The 19,723-nt window shown below is 34.7% G+C and overlaps 2 protein-coding genes across 2 annotated transcripts; both read left to right on the forward strand.

The window, feature by feature from the left end:
- The first annotated feature begins 4,726 nt into the window (after nucleotides 1-4,726).
- Nucleotides 4,727-11,533, forward strand: LOC306877863 (stathmin-2-like). The gene is made up of 5 exons (XM_079429869.1): nucleotides 4,727-4,942; nucleotides 7,100-7,195; nucleotides 8,218-8,393; nucleotides 8,603-8,794; nucleotides 10,072-11,533. The coding sequence occupies exons 1-5, from the start codon at nucleotides 4,924-4,926 to the stop codon at nucleotides 10,129-10,131; spliced, it is 543 nt and encodes a 180-aa protein (XP_079285995.1). The 5' UTR covers nucleotides 4,727-4,923; the 3' UTR covers nucleotides 10,132-11,533.
- A 3,602-nt stretch (nucleotides 11,534-15,135) lies between these two features.
- LOC306878620 (fatty acid-binding protein, adipocyte-like) lies at nucleotides 15,136-16,553 on the forward strand. The gene is made up of 4 exons (XM_079431058.1): nucleotides 15,136-15,675; nucleotides 15,788-15,963; nucleotides 16,082-16,183; nucleotides 16,347-16,553. The coding sequence occupies exons 1-4, from the start codon at nucleotides 15,603-15,605 to the stop codon at nucleotides 16,398-16,400; spliced, it is 405 nt and encodes a 134-aa protein (XP_079287184.1). The 5' UTR covers nucleotides 15,136-15,602; the 3' UTR covers nucleotides 16,401-16,553.
- Nucleotides 16,554-19,723: the final 3,170 nt, after the last annotated feature.

Raw genomic sequence — 19,723 nt, forward strand, 5'->3', positions numbered from 1 at the left:
AGCGCTAATTTAATTGAACAGGGCTGGTAGTAATTAAGCCTATTTGTGTCAAGTCCAGCTGAACCATATGCATGCAAATTTGGGAATTAGTAACTACATGGGTAAATACGTTCACTCAGGGCCAATTGGTATTAGCTAACATCTGTCTGTCTGTCTGTCTGTCTGTCTAAATGCTGTCAAATGATTAATCGCATAAAAAAAAAAGTTGTTTACATAATTATAATTTTTGTTTACATTATATTTATTTGACCCTTTAACTCTGGCACTATATTCTAATTCTGTTTTATCTGTCTTCTTTTAATAAAAAAAAAAAACACACACACTTGACCCTCATTGCATTAGGCTAACCAAGACTTGTCATAGCACTTGAATGTTGTTGCTCTTTTGTTGGTTTTGATTGCTTCTATTGTCCTCATTTGTAAGTCGCTTTGGATAAACGCATCTGCTAAATGACTACATGTAAACATAATATATGTGTGTGTACTGTGTATACTTATTATGTTTATATAAACACACACATGCATGTATGTATTTAAGAAAAGTATGTTATGTTTATATATTAAATTTATTTATATATATAAGTTATATGAATATAAATATATGCATGTAAATACATGTCAATAGTTTCAAAACATACTCTATGTGTGTATTTATATATACATAAATATAAACGGCATACACATTATGTAAACAAAAACTTTATTTTAGATGTGATTAATTGTTTGACAGCACCAAATATATACAGTCATGGTCAAAAATATCGGCATCCTTGGTAAATATGATCAAAGAAGGCTGTGAAAATTAATATGCTTTGTTAATCCTTTTGATCTTTTATAAAAAAAAAATCACAAAAATCTAACCTTTCATTGGATAATAACAATTTAAAATGGGGGAAAATCTCATTATGAAACAAATGTTTTTCTCAAATACATGTTGGACACAATTATTGGCACCTCTAGATACTCTTATGAGTAAAATATCTCTGAAGTATATTCCCATTCATATTCACAATTTTGAGCACTCCAGGGTGATTATGAACATGAAATTATCCAGCCATGGCTTCCTGTTTCACAGAAATATAAAAAGGAGGGAAAACAAAGCCCAAATTCCCTTAATCATCCATCACAATGAGAAAAAACAAAGAATATATTTCTGATGTGCAGCAAAAGATAATTGAGCTTCACAAATTAATGAAGTGGCTTTAAGAAAAGAGCTAGAACAGTGAAAATCCCCATTTCCACCATCAGGGCAATAATTAAGAATTTCCCATCAACATAAAATGTTATGAAACTGCCTGGAAGAGGACGTGTGTCTATATCGTCCTAATGCACGGTGAGGAGGAGAGTTTGAGTGGCTAAAGACTCTCCAAGGACCACAGCTGGAGAATTGCAGAAAATAGTTGAGTCTCGGGGTCAGAAAACCTTAAAAAAAATGGTCAAACAGCACCTATATCACATGTTGTTTGGGAGGGTTTCAAGAAAAATTCTCGTAGCTCATCCAAAAACAAACTCCAGCATATTCAGTTATCAGACACGACTGGAACTTCAAATGGGACTGGCTTCTATGGTCAGACAAAACTAAAAAATTTAATTTTTAGCAGGAAACACTCAAGATGGGTTTGGTGAACACAGGGATAAAAAGTACCCCATGTGTACAAGGAAATATACTGCTGTATTTTTAATGTTGTGGGCCTATGTTTCTGTTGGAGGTCCTGGACATCTTGTTTAGAAACTGATTCTATCAAATACCAACAGATAAAAAATCAATAAGTGACTGACTCTGTTAGAAATCTTATAATGGGCCATGTTTGGATCTTCCAACCGTACAATAATCCAAACACAAACCTCAAAAACAGCATAAAAATGGGTCACTGAGCAATCTTCGAGGTATGTCATTTTAAGCAAGACTGTGATATTTCATTGGTTGTTTTGGTTAATACTGAAAAGCTTTTATGCATTGGAAATGGGTGCTAGAGGTTTATGATCTTTTATTGCAGTTTGTTTCAGCAGAATGATTTTTACCTCTTGTCACACATTAAACCTGCTGATGGGTTAAGGTTATGTGATAATTATTGAATAATTGTTTCCTGTTTCTTCAGCTGCGGTTGTGTGTGTGGCACTGTTGGACAGACTGAAAGGAGACCAGCTGACCAGCTCTCATGATGTCCTGAATAACTACCAGCAGCGACTCGCAGGTCTTGGTTGGACATTACATCAAAAAGAAGCTGAATGCCTCTAAGAAAAGCTAGTTAGTTTGAAAGCTCTTCAATAAAACTTTGAGAACAGTCCCATGTGAAGGTAGGAAAAAATATAGTGAAGTTTTGAACAGGACAATGATTTTTTTGAATATACTGTATGGCAAAGCAAATGTGATCAAGATAACAGAAATATTGAATTCTTCTACTGTTTTATACTGCAGTTACATACTCATGCAAACTCATTCCTTGAATGTAATACCTTAATTTCCTTGTTTTAAACGATTTGATTTGTCTTAAAAAAACAGATATTTATTATTGCTTTAAAAGGCACTGTATTAAAACTACTACCTGATGAAGTAGTTGTGTAAAAGGGAAAGATTTTTGAAAAAGAGAGAGAACTAAGCGGTTTTAGCACTAGTTACATTAAAAGGGTTCAGAGAGCATTTTCCAAAAACGGTAAACCTCTGTTTGTTGGTCTGTTACAAACAATTTGTTAGTAAAGTTGTACTGTAATGATCACAAATATCTTAAAATTTAAATTAATTAATACATAATATTTCTCCTTAAGTTTGAAATGTTTAACATGGAAAGTATTATTTTATTCCTGTAACTTAATGTTTTGTTATACAACATTCTGAAAAATAAAACACAAAGATTATGTAATTTAATAAAAGAAAGTTGTAAGAAGTCCAATTTCAGTCTTAAATAAATGCAAAAAATACAATGTAAAAAGTGTTTCCAATGTGTCAACGTTAGTATATCAGAAGTCAATATCAAAGTCTATTAAGAACATTAGAATATTAAAATAAGCAGATGTTATTAAGAATATTAAAGGAATAATTCACCCAAAAAAAATGGGAAATGTGATGAAAATTTACTCAACCTCATGCCATCCAAGATGGAGATGAGTTTGTTTCTTCATCTGAACATTTGGAGAAATTTAACATTACATCATTTGCTCACCAATGGATACTCTAGTCTAGAGTGAATGGGTTTTGTTAGAATGAGAGTCCAAACAACTGATAAAAACATCACAATAATCCACAAGTAATGTAAATTATCCACAAGTGTAATAAACAAATCTATTATTAAGAAGTTTTTAACCTCAAACTTTTACTTTCGGCTAAAATATCTAGAGTCCTCTATCCATAGTATTGCTTTCTCCAGAAAAAAGTGGTCTTGTCTGAATCAGGAGAGAAATATGCACAGGATCAAGCACCGTTTACAAGGAGTGAGAAAAACGGAAAACAGTCCGAAACCGTTCTAAACAAAATATTTCTGTGGATTTTGACGTGAGAGGACAATAGTGCAGGGACTTTTTCCACTGAAGGAAAAGTTATGAATTATAAACTGGTATTCTGACCAGATGTTACAATTTAAAGTTAAACGCCTTAATGATTTGTTTCTTACAAACACAAAGCTTTTAATTTCACAAGACGTTTAGTAATGGACTGGAGTCGTGTGGTTTATTGTGATGTTTTTATAAGATGTTTTGACTATCAATCTGACGGCACCCATTCACTCATGTGACAAATTTAGCTGCTTACTTTTTTTTTGGTTTTTAAATTGAATGGTGGTTTTGATATTCATGATTGTATTTAACAATTTTCGTCAAATCTTACAATGTCGTAATTTTAATATATTTCCTGTTGCTGCATGATTTCCCAATTACGAAAATGTAACATTCCTAAAAATTGTGACATTCAAATAAATAACATCATTTGAACCCCTTGTATCCTTTGTACAGCATACAAAACAAGTAAATAATCTCATTCCTCCATCTCAGTGTTTACACAAATTGTAATATTGATTGATTGCATTTACCAATCTAAACTATTCAAGCCTGTTACTCAAATTATATATATAAAAAAAACAACTGCTCACACATATCTCGATTAAACCAACATTTGGTCCCGAAGTGGCTTGTCCACACAATCAGTAACAGCCTAATAAAAAATTACTAAATAAGTTGATGGTAGCCATAGTATTTTTTCCATACCGTGGAAGTCAATGGCTACATGTTCTGCTATCAACATTCTTCAGAACCATCTTTTTTTTCTGCTCAACAGAAGAAAGAAACTCATACTGGAACAACTTGATGGTGAGTAAATGATGACCATTCTGGCATGGTGTTTTTAATGACAAATTGTCTGTTTAATGTTTATTCAAGATTTAGGAAATTACAAAATTACACATCATAATTGCAAGCAATTGCAACAGGGTTGTAAAAATTTCAACTAATTAGTATATTAAACAGATCATGTACGTGTAGTTTGACCTCTCTAGGACCTCTCGAGCATTTTCAGAAAATCAAGAACATAATTTCTCTGCTCATTTGTTGGAATTAGAAAAAAATAATAATTTTAGAGTCTATTTTGTACCATATTCGTAGGAAATTCCAGGTATTGTTAATAAACCAATGCAAACATATATGCCTAAAGTATTTAAATCCGCATACGACGCTAAGATTAGATGCAGGCCATATTTGTTTCCTCCTTCCTTTCCTTCCTCCCTTTTCTCCACACGTCAGTGAAGTGAAGTGCTGCCGGTGGCCAATCTGCTGTTGCGCGGACTGGATCATAAATCAGCCGCTCCCATTCCTCACATCCCTCCGCGCTCCTCATTGTGCTCTGCTGACTCAGTGCCTTAAGCATCATCCGCTCTCAACGCCACTGGCACAAACCTCGACCGTTGAGGAAATTAATACGGATTCAAGAAGGGACACCATGGCCAAAACAGCTATCGGTAGGCGCTGCGCATTTTTGCGCTTGTCATCTTAATCCATTGTTGCATTTGTAAACGTGTTTGTCTGTGCAAAGCGTTATAGCCTACCATGTCGTTTTCAAGATGTATGATGCTTACAGAATATGTACAATGCTATATTTATATGTTTCTTATATTATTAATAGCCTATTTGTGCGCACAGTAGCCTAGGCTATTTATACAAGTACGACTAGAATCTGCGTTATTGGAGTTAGATTTCGCGATTTTTCCTATTAATATAGTTTATAGCCTAAACGAAGTGTATGCCATTCGTATTTTGAATTAGAATAAATATTATACGAAAAAATCTGAGTAGTTACATGTATGTATGAATGATGATTGGCGATGGCGCACCTGCTTCTGCCGCCTCGCATCATAATGCAGAAAGACCGCACCCAAGAAACACAGCCCAGACAATCTAGCCATAAAACCCCTCCTCATGGAGCATTTCCCTTAAAAACTCATATTTAACCAGCTATTCTTGCTTTATATGTAGTAATTAGGCAATTGGAGCAGCTTTTTGCTGTGGATATCATCGTCATGTTTTATAGACACTACGTCTGAGTGCTGGCATCACTGATACCAAGATGACAGATTATTATTATTCACACCATTTTATTTATAATTAACATTTTTATGCATTCAGAAACCAACTAATAAGGCTCATGTGAGATACAACACACAGGCCTAGCTCATTCATCGTGCATAGTACTGTTTTAATATAACAACATCAATAAAACATTGTGCTTTGAGTCATTTAAAATAGATTAAGAATATAATTTCTGATCTATTCTGCCCCCCCCCCCCATAGTGAAACCCAACCTTTATTTTGTGGTGGAGGCATTTCATGACCAGATGGCATGGGCGGATTTCAGTTAGGCTATTTATTTTTATTTTTATTTTTGACTTTGTGTAGCTAGAAAAATCGCTGAAGCTGTAAAATCACCTTTCTGAATCTGGCTTGTTCTGTCAGGGTTTATTGATCAGTGTAAGGCTCCCGAGCTGTGGGCCTGGTTGTTGATATTGATAAGAATAGCAGAGGAGTTGCAGGAGGCCAAACGGATGCAGACTGGGAGACCGGCCAGTCCTGCAGCAGTGGGATGCTGCACATGGTGGCCTTTGCAGCACCGGACACACAAGTATCGATACTGTGTGGACACCAGTAGGTGACCCTGGCAAGATAAGGTTCCTGTGTGTGATTTGAACATTGGAAGTATGGGATTTATCTCATCTTAGCATATAACTAATTGATGACTATCATACTTGCATCATTTTTTTTGTTTTATTTAGTTACACTTGTTTAGTGTGTCCTAGTCTGCATGGTGTCTGACAGTAATTTCTTTAGCTAATGGGCTGTTAGATGTGCTTGTAATCTGTAAAACGCTACAGAAGGCAGGAAATGGGAAGTGTCATTAGTGTGCCTCCTGCATTTTTCATGAGTCTGCAAGCTCCATTTGTTTGAATGTAGAAAAGTCTCTCCGTAGACTCCATTTGTGCCAGTTTTTATGCTAATATGAGTTTTCCAGGGATTTGCCTAGCTGTATTCCAGCTGGATTATTGTGTTATGCATTTCATTTGTTATCCACTGAGGGGGAAAAAAGCACTGTAAATATGATTTTTCAAAGTTGGAAGTAAAAGATTTGGAGTATGTTTTACAAGAAAATAGTATTTCTGTCTTTCATCTTTAAAATTCCATTTGTGTGAAATTGAATAGCAAGTTCTGATTAATAATTGTTTCAAACTAAATTCTACAACATTTTTTTTTAGTGTATTGGGATAGTGTTGGGGTAATTCCCCACATTTTAATGTTGTGTACTTAATTCCTGCTGATATTCAACTATTTAAATCCATTTTTTTTTCATTGTTCACAGCTGTAACGATAACCGTAGCCTTTCAAAAATGAGCTAATGTTGCTAAAGTAGCAGAGTTGATCAATCACTCAGTTGAAGCATCATAGAGACAGACAATCAGAGATGAAGAGTATAAACTGAAGTGGAGGGTTTGTTATAGGCCCCAGTTGAATCCTCTAAAGAGCTGTAGAGACCGGGCAATATGCTCTGGCCTGTAAACTTCAGCACATTTGTGCTAGAGTATGGATGTGTGTACAACTAACAAGGGGGCAATTATGTGTTGTTCCAGCATACAAGGAGAAGATGAAGGAGCTGTCCATGCTCTCGCTCATTTGCTCCTGCTTCAGCCCACAGACACGCAACAATCTTGTCTGTGAGTTTGAAGGTAAGTGAGAGAAAAAAATCTGTTTGGTTTGAAGCAGTAGAAAACTATATTAAAAAAATAGAGGTGCTGTAACTGATATTTTATCTAATTAATATAACGTTACATAATAAATTAAATTAATATAACATTTTTATATAACAAATATTTGAAATGTTGATTATTTCTTGTTTCAGAATTATTATTTTTTTGATTGATTGATTGATTATGCTCTTAAATGTATTAATTATTTTTGGAAGCCCATTTCTGCTTAATAATAAAACAAATTAATGCTTTAATAAATCATAATTATGACAAAAAGTCAAAACTGAGATTAAAAAAATTTAATTATGACATAAAATGTCAAATAGTGAAATAATCATTCATAAAGTCAAAATGATAACATACTAAGTCATAATTATGAGATAAGGTTGCTATTATGACAATCTAAATGATAAAATGAAAAGTCATAATAATGACATAAAAATGTCATAATTATAACTTAGTATTTCATAATTGTGAAATTTGATGTCAATTTCAAATTTTTATGACAATAAATGCAAAAACACCTTTAAAATGTTGATAATTTCCTGCAGAATCTTGATTAATTATGCTGTTAAATTTTATGAAAGCATTATTAGAAACATGAATAATCTATGGAAGCCCAATTTTTGCCACACACAAGAAAACATCATTATTTGGTAAACTATAATTATGACATAAAGAGTCAAAATTAAACCAAAATTTAAAATTGATCAATTAAATAAAATCAATAATTAAATAAAATTCTAAATTATAACAGATTATGACATACTGAGTCATAATTGAGATATTGTCAAATTAAGATGCGAGCAAATTGAAATGATGACAAAGTTATAATAATGGCATACAAAGTCATCAGTATGTCATTATTTATACCTTTTTCTCATAATTATGACTTAGTATTTATTTTTTTTATCTAATAACTATGACTTTTTATGCCATAATTATGCCATATAAAGCATTTTATTAAGCACGGTCATTTGACATTGGTTGCTGTCTTGTAGATATGGAAGTAAAGCCAATAAACAAAAGGGCCTCAGGCCAGGCCTTCGAGGTGATTCTGAAACCACCCTCACCGGTGTCAGACGGGGCCCACAGCATCACCTCTCCTCCAAAGAAGAGGGATATGTCACTGGAGGACATCCAGAAGAAGCTGGAGGCTGCTGAGAACCGCAGGAGGGTCAGTGGGATTGAATGCATCAAAGCTTAATAGCTGTAACTATACAGTTTACCATTTTATTACCACAGACAAATGTACATGAATCAATAAATACTGGTCAACCACATTAGAATCCATTTAACCTTGAGTTTAAATGTGCCTCAAGGTTAAATGGCCCTTCCATGCCCATATGTTTGGATGTTTATGCATATAATGACTTTCCTCAACAGTCCCAGGAAGCTCAGGTGCTCAAAGCTCTGGCTGAGAAACGTGAGCACGAGAGGGATGTGCTTCTCAAAGCCATGGAGGAAAACAGCAACTTCAGCAAGATGGCAGAGGAAAAGCTCATTCTGAAGATGGAGCAGATCAAGGAAAACCGTGAGGCCCAACTGGCAGCCATGATGGAACGCCTGCATGAGAAGGTGAGCAAAACACTTTTTATAATATTTATATATATTCAAAAACAATTGAAACAAACATTGAGTAAAAATCATTTAAATATTATATAATTCATTTATTTAATTAATGATTTCATTTATTAGATCATTATATATATATATATTTTTCATTATTTATCAAATTGAATTATTATTTAATATTTATTTTTGCGTTTAACTTTTTAGAAACATTATTGCATATATTAGAGCTGTCAAGCAATTACAGTTTTGGTCCCACTTTATATTAAGTGGCCTTAACTACTATGTACTTATTGTGTTCATATCTTATTGTGAATGGATGGGTCAACAGGTATTTTTTAAATATATGTACAATGTAAAAACATGTAAACAAGTGCATTGTACCAAATTATGAATTTAAGTGTAATTACATAGTAGTTAAGGCCACCTAATATAAAGTGGGACCCAATTTATTTTAATTACATGATGTGCCAGTTAATTCATGTAATTTATAAGTCAATCGATAAAAGCGTTAAGTAAACATGACAAAAACAGCTTTAGAAATACAGTACTTTGATTCGGCATTGAAAAAATAATAATAAATATGAATGGTTTTATTTTTTTAAATTGTGAAACGAATATGAAATGATACTCTAAATATGAAACTAAAACTGCCAGTAGGTGGCGTCAAGTCGCCAGTTGAGTCATTCAGTCAACTGATTCCTTCGAACAGCTGATTCATTCGGATGAATAGGTCACTGAATCGAGTGATTCATTCAAAAATGTGGATTCATTAAATAATGAAACACCATTAGTTAGTTACTTGGGTAGGTAGTAATTATTTTCAGATATGTGACCCTGGACCACAAAGCCAGTCATAAGGAGCAATTTTTCGAAATTGAGATTTAAGCTTTCCATGAATGCATGGTTTGTTAGGATAGGACAGTAATTGTCTGAAATACATCTATTTGAAAATCTGGAATCTGAGAGTGCAAAAAAAATATATAAATATTGAGAAAATCGCCTTTAATGTTGTCCAAATTAAGTCCTTAGCAATGCATGTTATTTATCAAAAATTAAGTTTTGATATATTTATTGTAGGAAATTTACAAAATATCTTCATGGAACATGATCTTTATTTAATGTCCTAATGATTTTTGGCATAAAAGAAAAATTTATAATTTTGACCCATACAATGCATTTTTGGCTATTGCTACAAATATACCCCAGCGACTTAAAACAGTCTCAAATGAATAATCAAAATTGTGATGTATGTGATACTTTGTTTGTTTTGACCCTGTCAGGAGCGACATGCTGCAATTGTCCGCAGGAACAAGGAGCTGAGGGAAGAACTAGTAGCGTGAAGTTATCCTCCTCCTCCTCATACCCTTCATCAGCCAACCCGTCATCCTATCCTGCTCACACACACACACACACACACACACTCACACACAACCACTGGTAAACACCAGTCAGAACAACTAGTATCACACTCGTATACTGTTTGAACGGTCTTGCTTGATTTCATAGAGTAATGAGAAGACACAAGTATTATTTTGTAAATACATCTTTTTTTATCTCTCTCTCTTTCTCTCTATCTATCTTTCTGTCTATCAGATTGAATGATAACAAATCAAATGTATCAAATCTCCACGGTACATTATGTTGATTCTTTCATTATTATTTGTTGATTTCTCAGTTGTTTTGGTTGAGGCACGTCTGGTTTGATCATATGAAAGGTTTTTGATGTTGTGAGTAAGCTGCCCGCTTACGTTTGCAGTGTTAAATGATGTGAAGTTTGGTGTAATTGTGAAGAATGCAAAAAGCTTCAGTGCTCAGGCCCCAGATTTCCATTTAAAACGCAAACCTACCCAGACTCATGAATATATAGTGCACTTACGTTTATATACAGCATGATCAAGACATTTTCCTGAACAAATAGCTTGAAATATGAGTACTGAGACAAATAAAAACATGTTAATAGTGTTTCATTTGTAAGCAAAATGTATTTTTAGTTTCTTTGCTTATTATCTTACATAAAATGAAATATCACTCTCTTGAAATGTTAGGCACATCTGCATGTCAACCTCTGCAAACATACTCTTTTGTTGACTGATGTTTAGAAACACTGCACCCTTTCTGGACCCTTTGGACGAGAGTCTAGACAGCTTGACATAGCCTGCGTTATATTACAAAAGAAAAGGAAAAAATAACCAGCTGGTTCTTACCCTTTTGCTCCCTATGAGCGAGGTTTTCTTTTCGTTGACCTGCCCCGTTTCTCGACATCGATTCAGGCCTTCGGCACTCAAGGCTGATGTTTGTCATCTGTCTCTAGCAGGAGTAGACATCTTCATTAGTGCAGCGGTGTAATTAAGGGAGTCTTATATCTCTGAATGTTCTGGCATCTGTCTGGCTTGATAAAATCGGTAACATCTTTACCAGCTGAATGTATCCTCATATACTCCCAACTACAGCCTTTGACGTGTGACTATTTTCTATTTGGTTGATTTTCGTGCGACTGGATTGAGTGTGTGTAAGTGTGTGTGTCCACGTTAGGTTGACCGAGCATTTGTGCCCTTTCTCTCTGAAAGTGAAGTGGTTCGGAATATGCACTGAATGATTATGATTTTATTTGGATTTGTTTTTCAAATCACTGTCTCCTCTATAAATATGCTTGAAGTGTCTTCGGCTGCCAAAATTGTCTTTTCCCCCCTCTCATTTCTGTGTGTGCAAACTTTGGTGAAAATAAAGGTTTGGGGTTCTGTGAACATGGTATACTGTGTTGTTTGCTTTTGATGAAGCTTCTGTTAATGTCATTACAACGCTTCACCAGCAGATGACAGTTAAACCTATTATAACACATGGGCTATGCTTTTTAACATAATATGCCTGAGAACATAATGTGTAAGAACATAATTTCTTCTTCTAAATTATTTGTTTCATTTAATTATTTGGGTGTTATGGTGATGTAACATTGATTATCTTTTCCCTTCAAGAATATATATGGATATGTACAGTAGGGAAAATAATTATTTGATCCCTTGCTGATTTTGTAAGTTTGCCCACTTAATAAAAAAGAAGGGTTTATCATTTTATGGTAGGTTTATTTTAAATGATAAAGACAGAATTTTAAACAAAAAATCCAGAAAAAAGCAGCATACAAATGTTAAAAAAAAGATTTACATTTTAGTAAGTCAAATAAGTATTTGATCCCCTACCAACCAGCAGGAATTTTAGCTCCCACAGATTGGCTATGTGCACATGTGGAACGCAGATTAGTCATGTCACTTTAAGAAGTTACTCCTAATTTCAGCTCATTGTCTGTATAAAAGGCACCGGTCCATATAATCTGTATCTTCCTTTCCAACCTCTCCACTACCATGGGCGAGACCAAAGAGCTCTCAAAGGACATCAGGGACAAGATTATAGACCTACACAAGGCTGGAATGGGCAACGAGACCATCAGCAAGCAGCTTAGTGAGAAGGTGACAACAGTTGGTGCAATTATTTGGAAATGGAAGAAATACAAAATAACCATCAATCTCCCTCGGTCTGGGGCTCCATGCAAGATCTCACCTCGTGGAGTTTCAATGATCATGAGAATGGTGAGGAATCAGCCCAGAACTACATGGGAGGATCTTGTTAATGATCTCAAGTCAGCTGGGACAATAGTCACCAAGAAAACAATTGATAACACACTACACCACAATGGACTGAAATCCTGCAGTGCCCGCAAGGTCCCCCTGCTCAAGAAAGCACATGTACAGGCCCGTCTGAAGTTTGCTAATGAACATCTAAATGATTCAGAGAAGGCTTGGGAGAATGTGTTGTGGTCAGATGAGACAAAAATTGAGCTCTTTGGCATCAACTCGACTCATCGTGTTTGGAGGAAGAGAAATGCTGACTATGAACCCAAGAAGACCATCCCCACCGTCAAACATGGAGGTGGAAACATCATGATTTGGGGCTGTTTAACCGCCAAGTCAACAAAGGAGTGGCTCAAGAAGAAGCACATTAAGGTCCATAGAAAATCTGTGGAGGGAGCTGAAGGTTCGAGTTTCCAAGAGACAGCCAAGAAACTTTAATGATTTAGAGAGGATCTATAAAGAGGAGTGGACCAAAATCCCTCCTGAGATGTGTGAAACCCGGTGGCCAACTACAAGAAACGTCTGACCTCTGTGATTGCCAACAAGGGTTTCTGCACCAAATACTAAGTCGTGTTTTGCTTGGGGATCAAATACTTATTGGACTTATTAAAATGTAAATATTTTTTTAACATTTGTATGCTGCTTTTTTCTGGATTATTTTGTTTGATATTCTGTCTCTGTCAGTTAAAATAAACCTATCACAATAATGATAAACCCTTCTTTTTTTTTTAAGTGGGCAAACTTAGGGATGATAGGAATGTTCTCTTTTTTTCTGTCAAGAGTGTCCGCACTGATTCCAACTGCACCAGCTGTCTCAGCAGCTTCCAGCCCGTGGGAAAGTATGTGGTAGGCAGTAATTGATTCAGCTCTGCTAGTGCAGCAGAACACGAAATAAAATAATCAGCCTCTTATTGCTCCACATTTTCTTCTTTTTTCTTCGATTTCCCCTCTCTACAGATTCTTTAAACTAATTATTCTTCCATTCAGTGCACATATTTGCACTCAAAGACCTTTGTGCAAAATTGTATAGGCCTACTCTTTTATGGTTTCATTCTGTATTTCCAGTTGCAGCTTACCACATAATTGTAAAAAAACAAAAGCAAGCAAAAAAAAAAACTCCGTTTTAGGATCCCCTAAAGTCTCTGTGCTATTTTTATGTGCTGCACTACAAATTGCTTGTGAAGGGAGTAAATGAACTTGTCACACAGACATAAGCACTAGCAAATTTTATTTGTTGTACATGCTAACACTTTTTAAAGGACTATTTACAATACAAAAGACAGTCACATTTGATTGTAATTACAGTTTTTCTCGATTGCTTAAACACATTTCTTGAAATTATGCCTTTTTTTTGCGAAACTCTAAACACAAATCCATAACTTCTAACTCAGTTCCCCAAACTTCCTATATTCAGGTCAAAATGAAGCTCTCCACTCAAAACAACTCAATTCAGTCTTCTTGCCCTTCCCATGCCTCTTTCTCTTCCATGTTGTCGTCCCCCTCCTCCATTTTCTCCTCCTCATCTTCCTCTTTCTCCTTCTCCTCTTCCTCTCTGTACTCCCTCTCCACCTCCTCTTCCTTCATTTCTTTCTCTACTCCCTACTCCTTCTCCTCCTCCTCCTCTGTGGTGTCCTTGACCTCTTCCTTCACGTCTCTCTGGATCCATTGTTTCAAACCTGAATACAGTTTTTCTCAGTTGCTTTAGTGCATTTCTCGAATCATCCTTACTGTAATATTTGCATGTGCATTTCTCAAAACCATTCGTACAAACAGCATCACACAATGGATTTCCTGCAAAAGCCTGTAACTTACTCAAAATCTTTAGTTCATCTCTCAAAAGTAAGTATTTGTCAATGAACATATCAGAATTAGTTTACACAACTAATTAAGGGAAAGCAATTTCTGTGCTTAATTAATTAATAATTGCCACTGAGCTCCATGCCAATGTCATGCTTATGTTCACCATGAAAGACAAATAAAAATGAGATCTTTAATGAGTATACCACACAATCATGACACCAAATGCTAATCATAATAATGTGGTGAGAGAATCAATAAACTTGTTAAATGGATTCTAATCACTTCAGCTGTCTTTATATAATCACCAGACTTGCATTGTTGTCTTGGAGACAAACGGAGTAATGTAATTAAATTAATAATTATTATCAAAATACAATAATATTACCTAAAATAAGACTCCAATTTGAAGGTATATTTATATGAAGACTATTTAAATAAATATTCATTTATGGATATTTATTTTAATTACACAACCTCAACATTTGCATTAGAGCTTGGAGAGGTTGTACTTTGGATGTTGGGAAGACAAATAATAATTCAGTTACTCCAACAAAAGCATAGAAAAGATATAGTGAATTAAACTCTTTAATCAATAGTTTTTATGGTAACATTATACAATAAAATGGCTGAATTAATTTGATTATAATTTCTCAGATTGATTATAGGATTGCGAGTTATGACGTGGATCTGTATTGTTGTTGTTTGTGATGACAGGGACAGAACTGAATACTAAATGTGAACATTATTTTTGTTTGACATGTCAGTTAAATCATCTACAGCTGTGATCCTAAGTGAATAAAAACCGAAACTAATGGCCCTTATGTCTGAATATTATGCTCTTTAATGTCAGATCTGTAAAATCATCAGCAGATGGCGCCGTTTTGGTTCAGCACTAAACTTGGACAGAGTGAAGGAAACAGTGAGCATACGGTGGGTTTGTTGTGTTAGATAAATGCTACCAATTTATGGACTGATTAGGTGCAGATTCAAACAATAAATTCAGTGTTAATAACCAAGAATAAAGATTCAGTTTTGCATTTGAAGTGTCTGTCATCTCAAAACTGGACTGATGGACGTTCCTACTTCAACAAAACAGTTAAACGTATTGTTATTATTATTTGCACAATCAACATTTTACTATATTCATCAGTAACTTCGTAAAAATCCAAATCTATAAAGCTCTCGCCTTTCAAAAGCTTTTAACCAATCAAATTCTCAAATATCCCAGCAATTTTACTGATTGGTCAGTGAGCGGAGATTCTTATCCGTGCACTCTTTAAATCTCCCTCTGTTCTGGTCTGAGCCTTTGCAACACTTTATATGCACATAACAAACAATCTTGTGTTGTAATTCTTTGTTTTTATTCAGTACTGAACATAGAAATTACAATGGTTGAGCAGTTCGTTGGTAAATGGAAAATGACTTCAAGTGACAATTTTGATGAATACATGAAGGCTGTAGGTAAGAGAAATTCATAAGTATACTACTTTTTGTCCAGCTGTATTAGTTCACCTGTTGTAATACCAGTAATGCCATTATCTGTGTCAGGCAAACTTTTTGTATTTGTACACAGGTGCTGGTTTTGCGTCTAGGCAAATGGCTAACCTAGCAAAACCCAGTCTGTCGATTGCTGTGGATGAGCTGGGATTCATCTCCATGAAAGCTGTCACTACCTTCAAGACACTGGAAATCAAATTCAAATTAGATGAAGAATTTGATGAGACAACAGCAGATGACAGGAAAGTCCGGGTAAGGATAACATATTTAGGATCTCCACTTTTCTATTTTAAAAAGTGTAGCCTGTGTGTTTGTGGAAAGTAGTTTATTTTTGAGCATAATTGTGTCCCTTTATTTTCATTCTCTTCAGACTACTATGAGCCTTGAAGATGGCAAACTTATTCAAAAGCAGACCTGGGAGGGGAAGACCACAATAATTGAAAGAGAGATTCAAGACTCCAAAATGATAGCGGTATGTGTACAAGCCATCTGCACAATATTAAGAAATTCATTTGACCTTTTATTTTATTACTAAAACATCAGCTTTGATTAGGCTTTTCAGTGTTGCATCCATTGTTTAGCATGCTGCTAATCTCTCTCGGTCTTTCTCTCTATTCCTCCATTGATCTCTTCAGAAATGTACCATGGATGACGTGGTTGCTATCAGGACATATGAGAAAGATGCGTGATGAAAGATGCACAAACTTTGGACTTTGAGACCGATTAAAGACCTCATTACATTTTAATATGGTTGAATTTGACTGATTTGATGTGGTATGACATGAATTGCTTGCAATTTTTTGCTTTAAAAACACAATAAAAATACAAAAAAATGTGTCTTTACTCATTTGACTGATGATTTATTGGATATAAACAATTTTTGTTCCTATATAAGAATATGTTACCAAAGAGCTGAGGAATTGGAAAATATTGACATGAAATACTAGTTGAGTAACATTATTACATAACAGCATAATATAATTATAATTAGATAATACTATAGCAGTCACTTTCATTTTTATTTGGACCAAATACTAATCACTAAGCTTACAAGATAGAACTAGAGTGAGTTCCAATGCAAGTTTAGAGGTAAATGCAGATTTCTCATTCGCTCCAGTTTGTTCAAAAGGCAGCCAATGCAACATTGCAGCTCTAGAATAAATATCATATACAATTTCCATAAAAATGCAATTGACATGCAGGTATGTCAAGCCACCTTTATTTATATAGCGCTTTTAACAATACAGAGTGTGTCAAAGCACTTAACAGTATCAAATTGGAGGATAGAGTGTCAGTAATGTATAAAAGTAAGATTAAACACTCAATTTGCAGCTAAGGCATTTCACGATTGAATTCAGAGATGTCATTGTCTAGATCAGTTTAGTTTAAATAGTATCTGTGAAATCAAATTGTCAGCGGACGTGGAGGAATATAATGTGATAAGCGCTCGCTCAGGTACTGAGGAGCTAAGCCATTCAGGGCTTTATAAGTAGTTAACAAGATTTTAAAATCTATACGATGTTTGATAGGGAGCCAGTGCAGTGTTGACAGAACCGGGCTAATATGGTCATATTTCCAACTCTAGCTGCTGCATTTTGGACCAACTGTAGTTTGTTGGTCAAGCGTGCAGAACAACCACCCAATAAAACATTACAATAGTCTAACCTTGAGGTCATAAACGCATGATTTAGTATTTCTGCATTTTATGTTGAGAGCATAGGTCACAATTTAGATATGTTTTTGAGATGGAAAAACTGAGTTTTACAGATGCTAGAAACATGGCTTTCAAATGAAAGATTGCTATCAAACAGCAAACCTAGGTTCCTAACTGGCCTGCAGAGCCACTGTTTCCCATGCAAAATGATTTTCATTCATTTGTGATTTAAAATTTAAACAGTTTAAATTTCACCTCCAATGGCTGCCATGGCACGATGCTTGACATCCAATCGCAGCCGTAAAAAGATATGATCCGAGCAGCATTCATCAGCAGCTCCTGGTGCCCGGTGAACATGTGATGTGCTAATCCTCAGAAGTCCAATTCACAATGCTTTCCTGAGTCTAATAACCTCAATACCCCCAGGATTAACACTACTTTAGCAGCTGGAGTGGCTGGCTATGCGCTCCTTGCAAACTTCTGCTTCTAAAATATATATTTTTCTTTTGTGATCCTAATCTTACCGAGTCTTATAATGCAATTTATATTAAAGCATGAAAGCATGGTGTGAAAGAGGATTTTGATTTATTTGTAAGGATTAATATGCATTCAGCAGGATCGAAAGTATAATTTTTAGTTTTCGGAGAAGCAGCAAAAACTGTGCATTGATATGCTTTTAATTAACTTTCTGGTGTCAGTCCTGTGTCTTGTGTTTCCCTTCCTCTCGTGCCCATATTTGTTTTTTTCTGTCCTCATTATTAGTTTATTGGTATCCAGCCGTGTTTTATTAATTATCTAGTTTTCCCCAGTGTTTATAAGTCCTCTGCTTCCCTGTCTCTGTGTCTGGTCTTAATCGTCATTCGGTGTTTATGTGATTCCTGTGCTCCATGTTTCCTGGTATCTTCATTAAAAGTAATGTTAATTGTTCTCCTCGTCTTCTGCGTTCTCCTTGCTCCCAGCAACACGTGACATCGGCAGAGCATTATTATTATTACATTGCAAACAAACCTACAAAATATCAGTATTTCTATATAATAATCTATTATATCAAACCATGCAAGCTTTATAGGGTCGTGAAATTGTTTTTTTTATTGTTTATTATTATTATTATTGTTATAATCCCTTTGTATAAATTCCAAAAATGCAGTATTTCTGTATGGCTTCAGTCAGAGTTATATCAAATGATGCAAGCTTTATAGAGTCATGAGACAGATTTAAGTCTGAGAAAGTGAAGCCTTGAATTTTCTCTGTGGCATTTTCTCTCAATGGTCCATTGTTTCCTAGACTTTACTTGTAAAGGACAGCATTTAAAGAATGTCCTTCAATTTTTCCATGAGCTTAACATTTCAAGGAATGTGATAATATTACACAGCAGCAGGAAGTTGGGAGCTAAGAGTTAGCTGTCAATGGAATAGATTTAAATAGTTTCCCATTAAAACAATAATATACACTTCTTAAAACTGAAACAGGGCTCATAGATATAAGTGCTTGATTGATATAATATCAACAACTTATGCTTAATGTTTCAGAAGCAAATGTTTGCTGTTTTACTGCATTGAACGAGAATCTGTTACACAAGGTAATGTGTATCTGATGAGAACTTCAGGATTTGACAGCGAAAAGAACATTTCACTCTAATTAAATTTACACTGGTAAATTGCTGTTTTGCTCCTTCAGCGTGAAGTATGGAGTCTCTTAAGGTAATAATAAAGAAAAGAATAATAAAGAAACGATAGGCTATATGAGGAATGAGAAACACTGCCATCTGGTGTTTAATTTCAGCATTAGGTTTAACATTTACTGTAATCAAGTTACGCAAATTATGTAGAATATGCACACAGTTAAACACAGTTTTTTTTGTCTTTTATTTCGAAAACAGAACGATTATTCTATGTAGTGTTTAACCCTTAATGTTTTTATCTCTATTGAATTTCGTCATAATTTTGATGATGCTATACTTCACATTTGGGGTGAAGATGAGATGAAAAATATCTAAGTAACATTTAAGACTTGATATTTATTAAAAAATAGTTCCTAAAGGATTAAAATTGAAATGACTTAAACCATTAACTTTTATGCAGCCTAACGTTTAATCATTTTTATGGCACCTACAGACATGAAAGGAGGCCCTTTAAAGCAAATCCCTATTACCAATAGTATGTAAATTCAAAGTGAGTTTGATGAGTTTGTTTATAATAACCAGCATATTGCAAGTTGTTAGCCAAACACGTAAACGGAATTTAATTAAACAATCATTTAATATTACAGCAATTAATTCATTTAATAAAATAACATAGGGCAGCTGGCCAAACGTTAAGTAACTCCAGTGGAAGTCATTAACTGACATTTATTTATCTA

Source organism: Barbus barbus (genome assembly GCF_936440315.1).
Source record: "Barbus barbus genome assembly, chromosome: 12".
Lineage (NCBI taxonomy): Eukaryota > Metazoa > Chordata > Actinopteri > Cypriniformes > Cyprinidae > Barbus > Barbus barbus.

Coding starts and splice junctions, on each gene's coding strand:
- LOC306877863 (XM_079429869.1), top strand. Junction 8,394..8,602: donor CTGCTGAGAACCGCAGGAGG/GTCAGTGGGATT, acceptor TTTCCTCAACAG/TCCCAGGAAGCTCAGGTGCT. Junction 8,795..10,071: donor TGGAACGCCTGCATGAGAAG/GTGAGCAAAACA, acceptor TGACCCTGTCAG/GAGCGACATGCTGCAATTGT.
- LOC306878620 (XM_079431058.1), top strand. CDS start 15,603: ATGGTTGAGCAGTTCGTTGGTAAATGGAAAATGACTTCAAGTGACAAT. Junction 15,676..15,787: donor TGAATACATGAAGGCTGTAG/GTAAGAGAAATT, acceptor ATTTGTACACAG/GTGCTGGTTTTGCGTCTAGG. Junction 15,964..16,081: donor CAGATGACAGGAAAGTCCGG/GTAAGGATAACA, acceptor CATTCTCTTCAG/ACTACTATGAGCCTTGAAGA.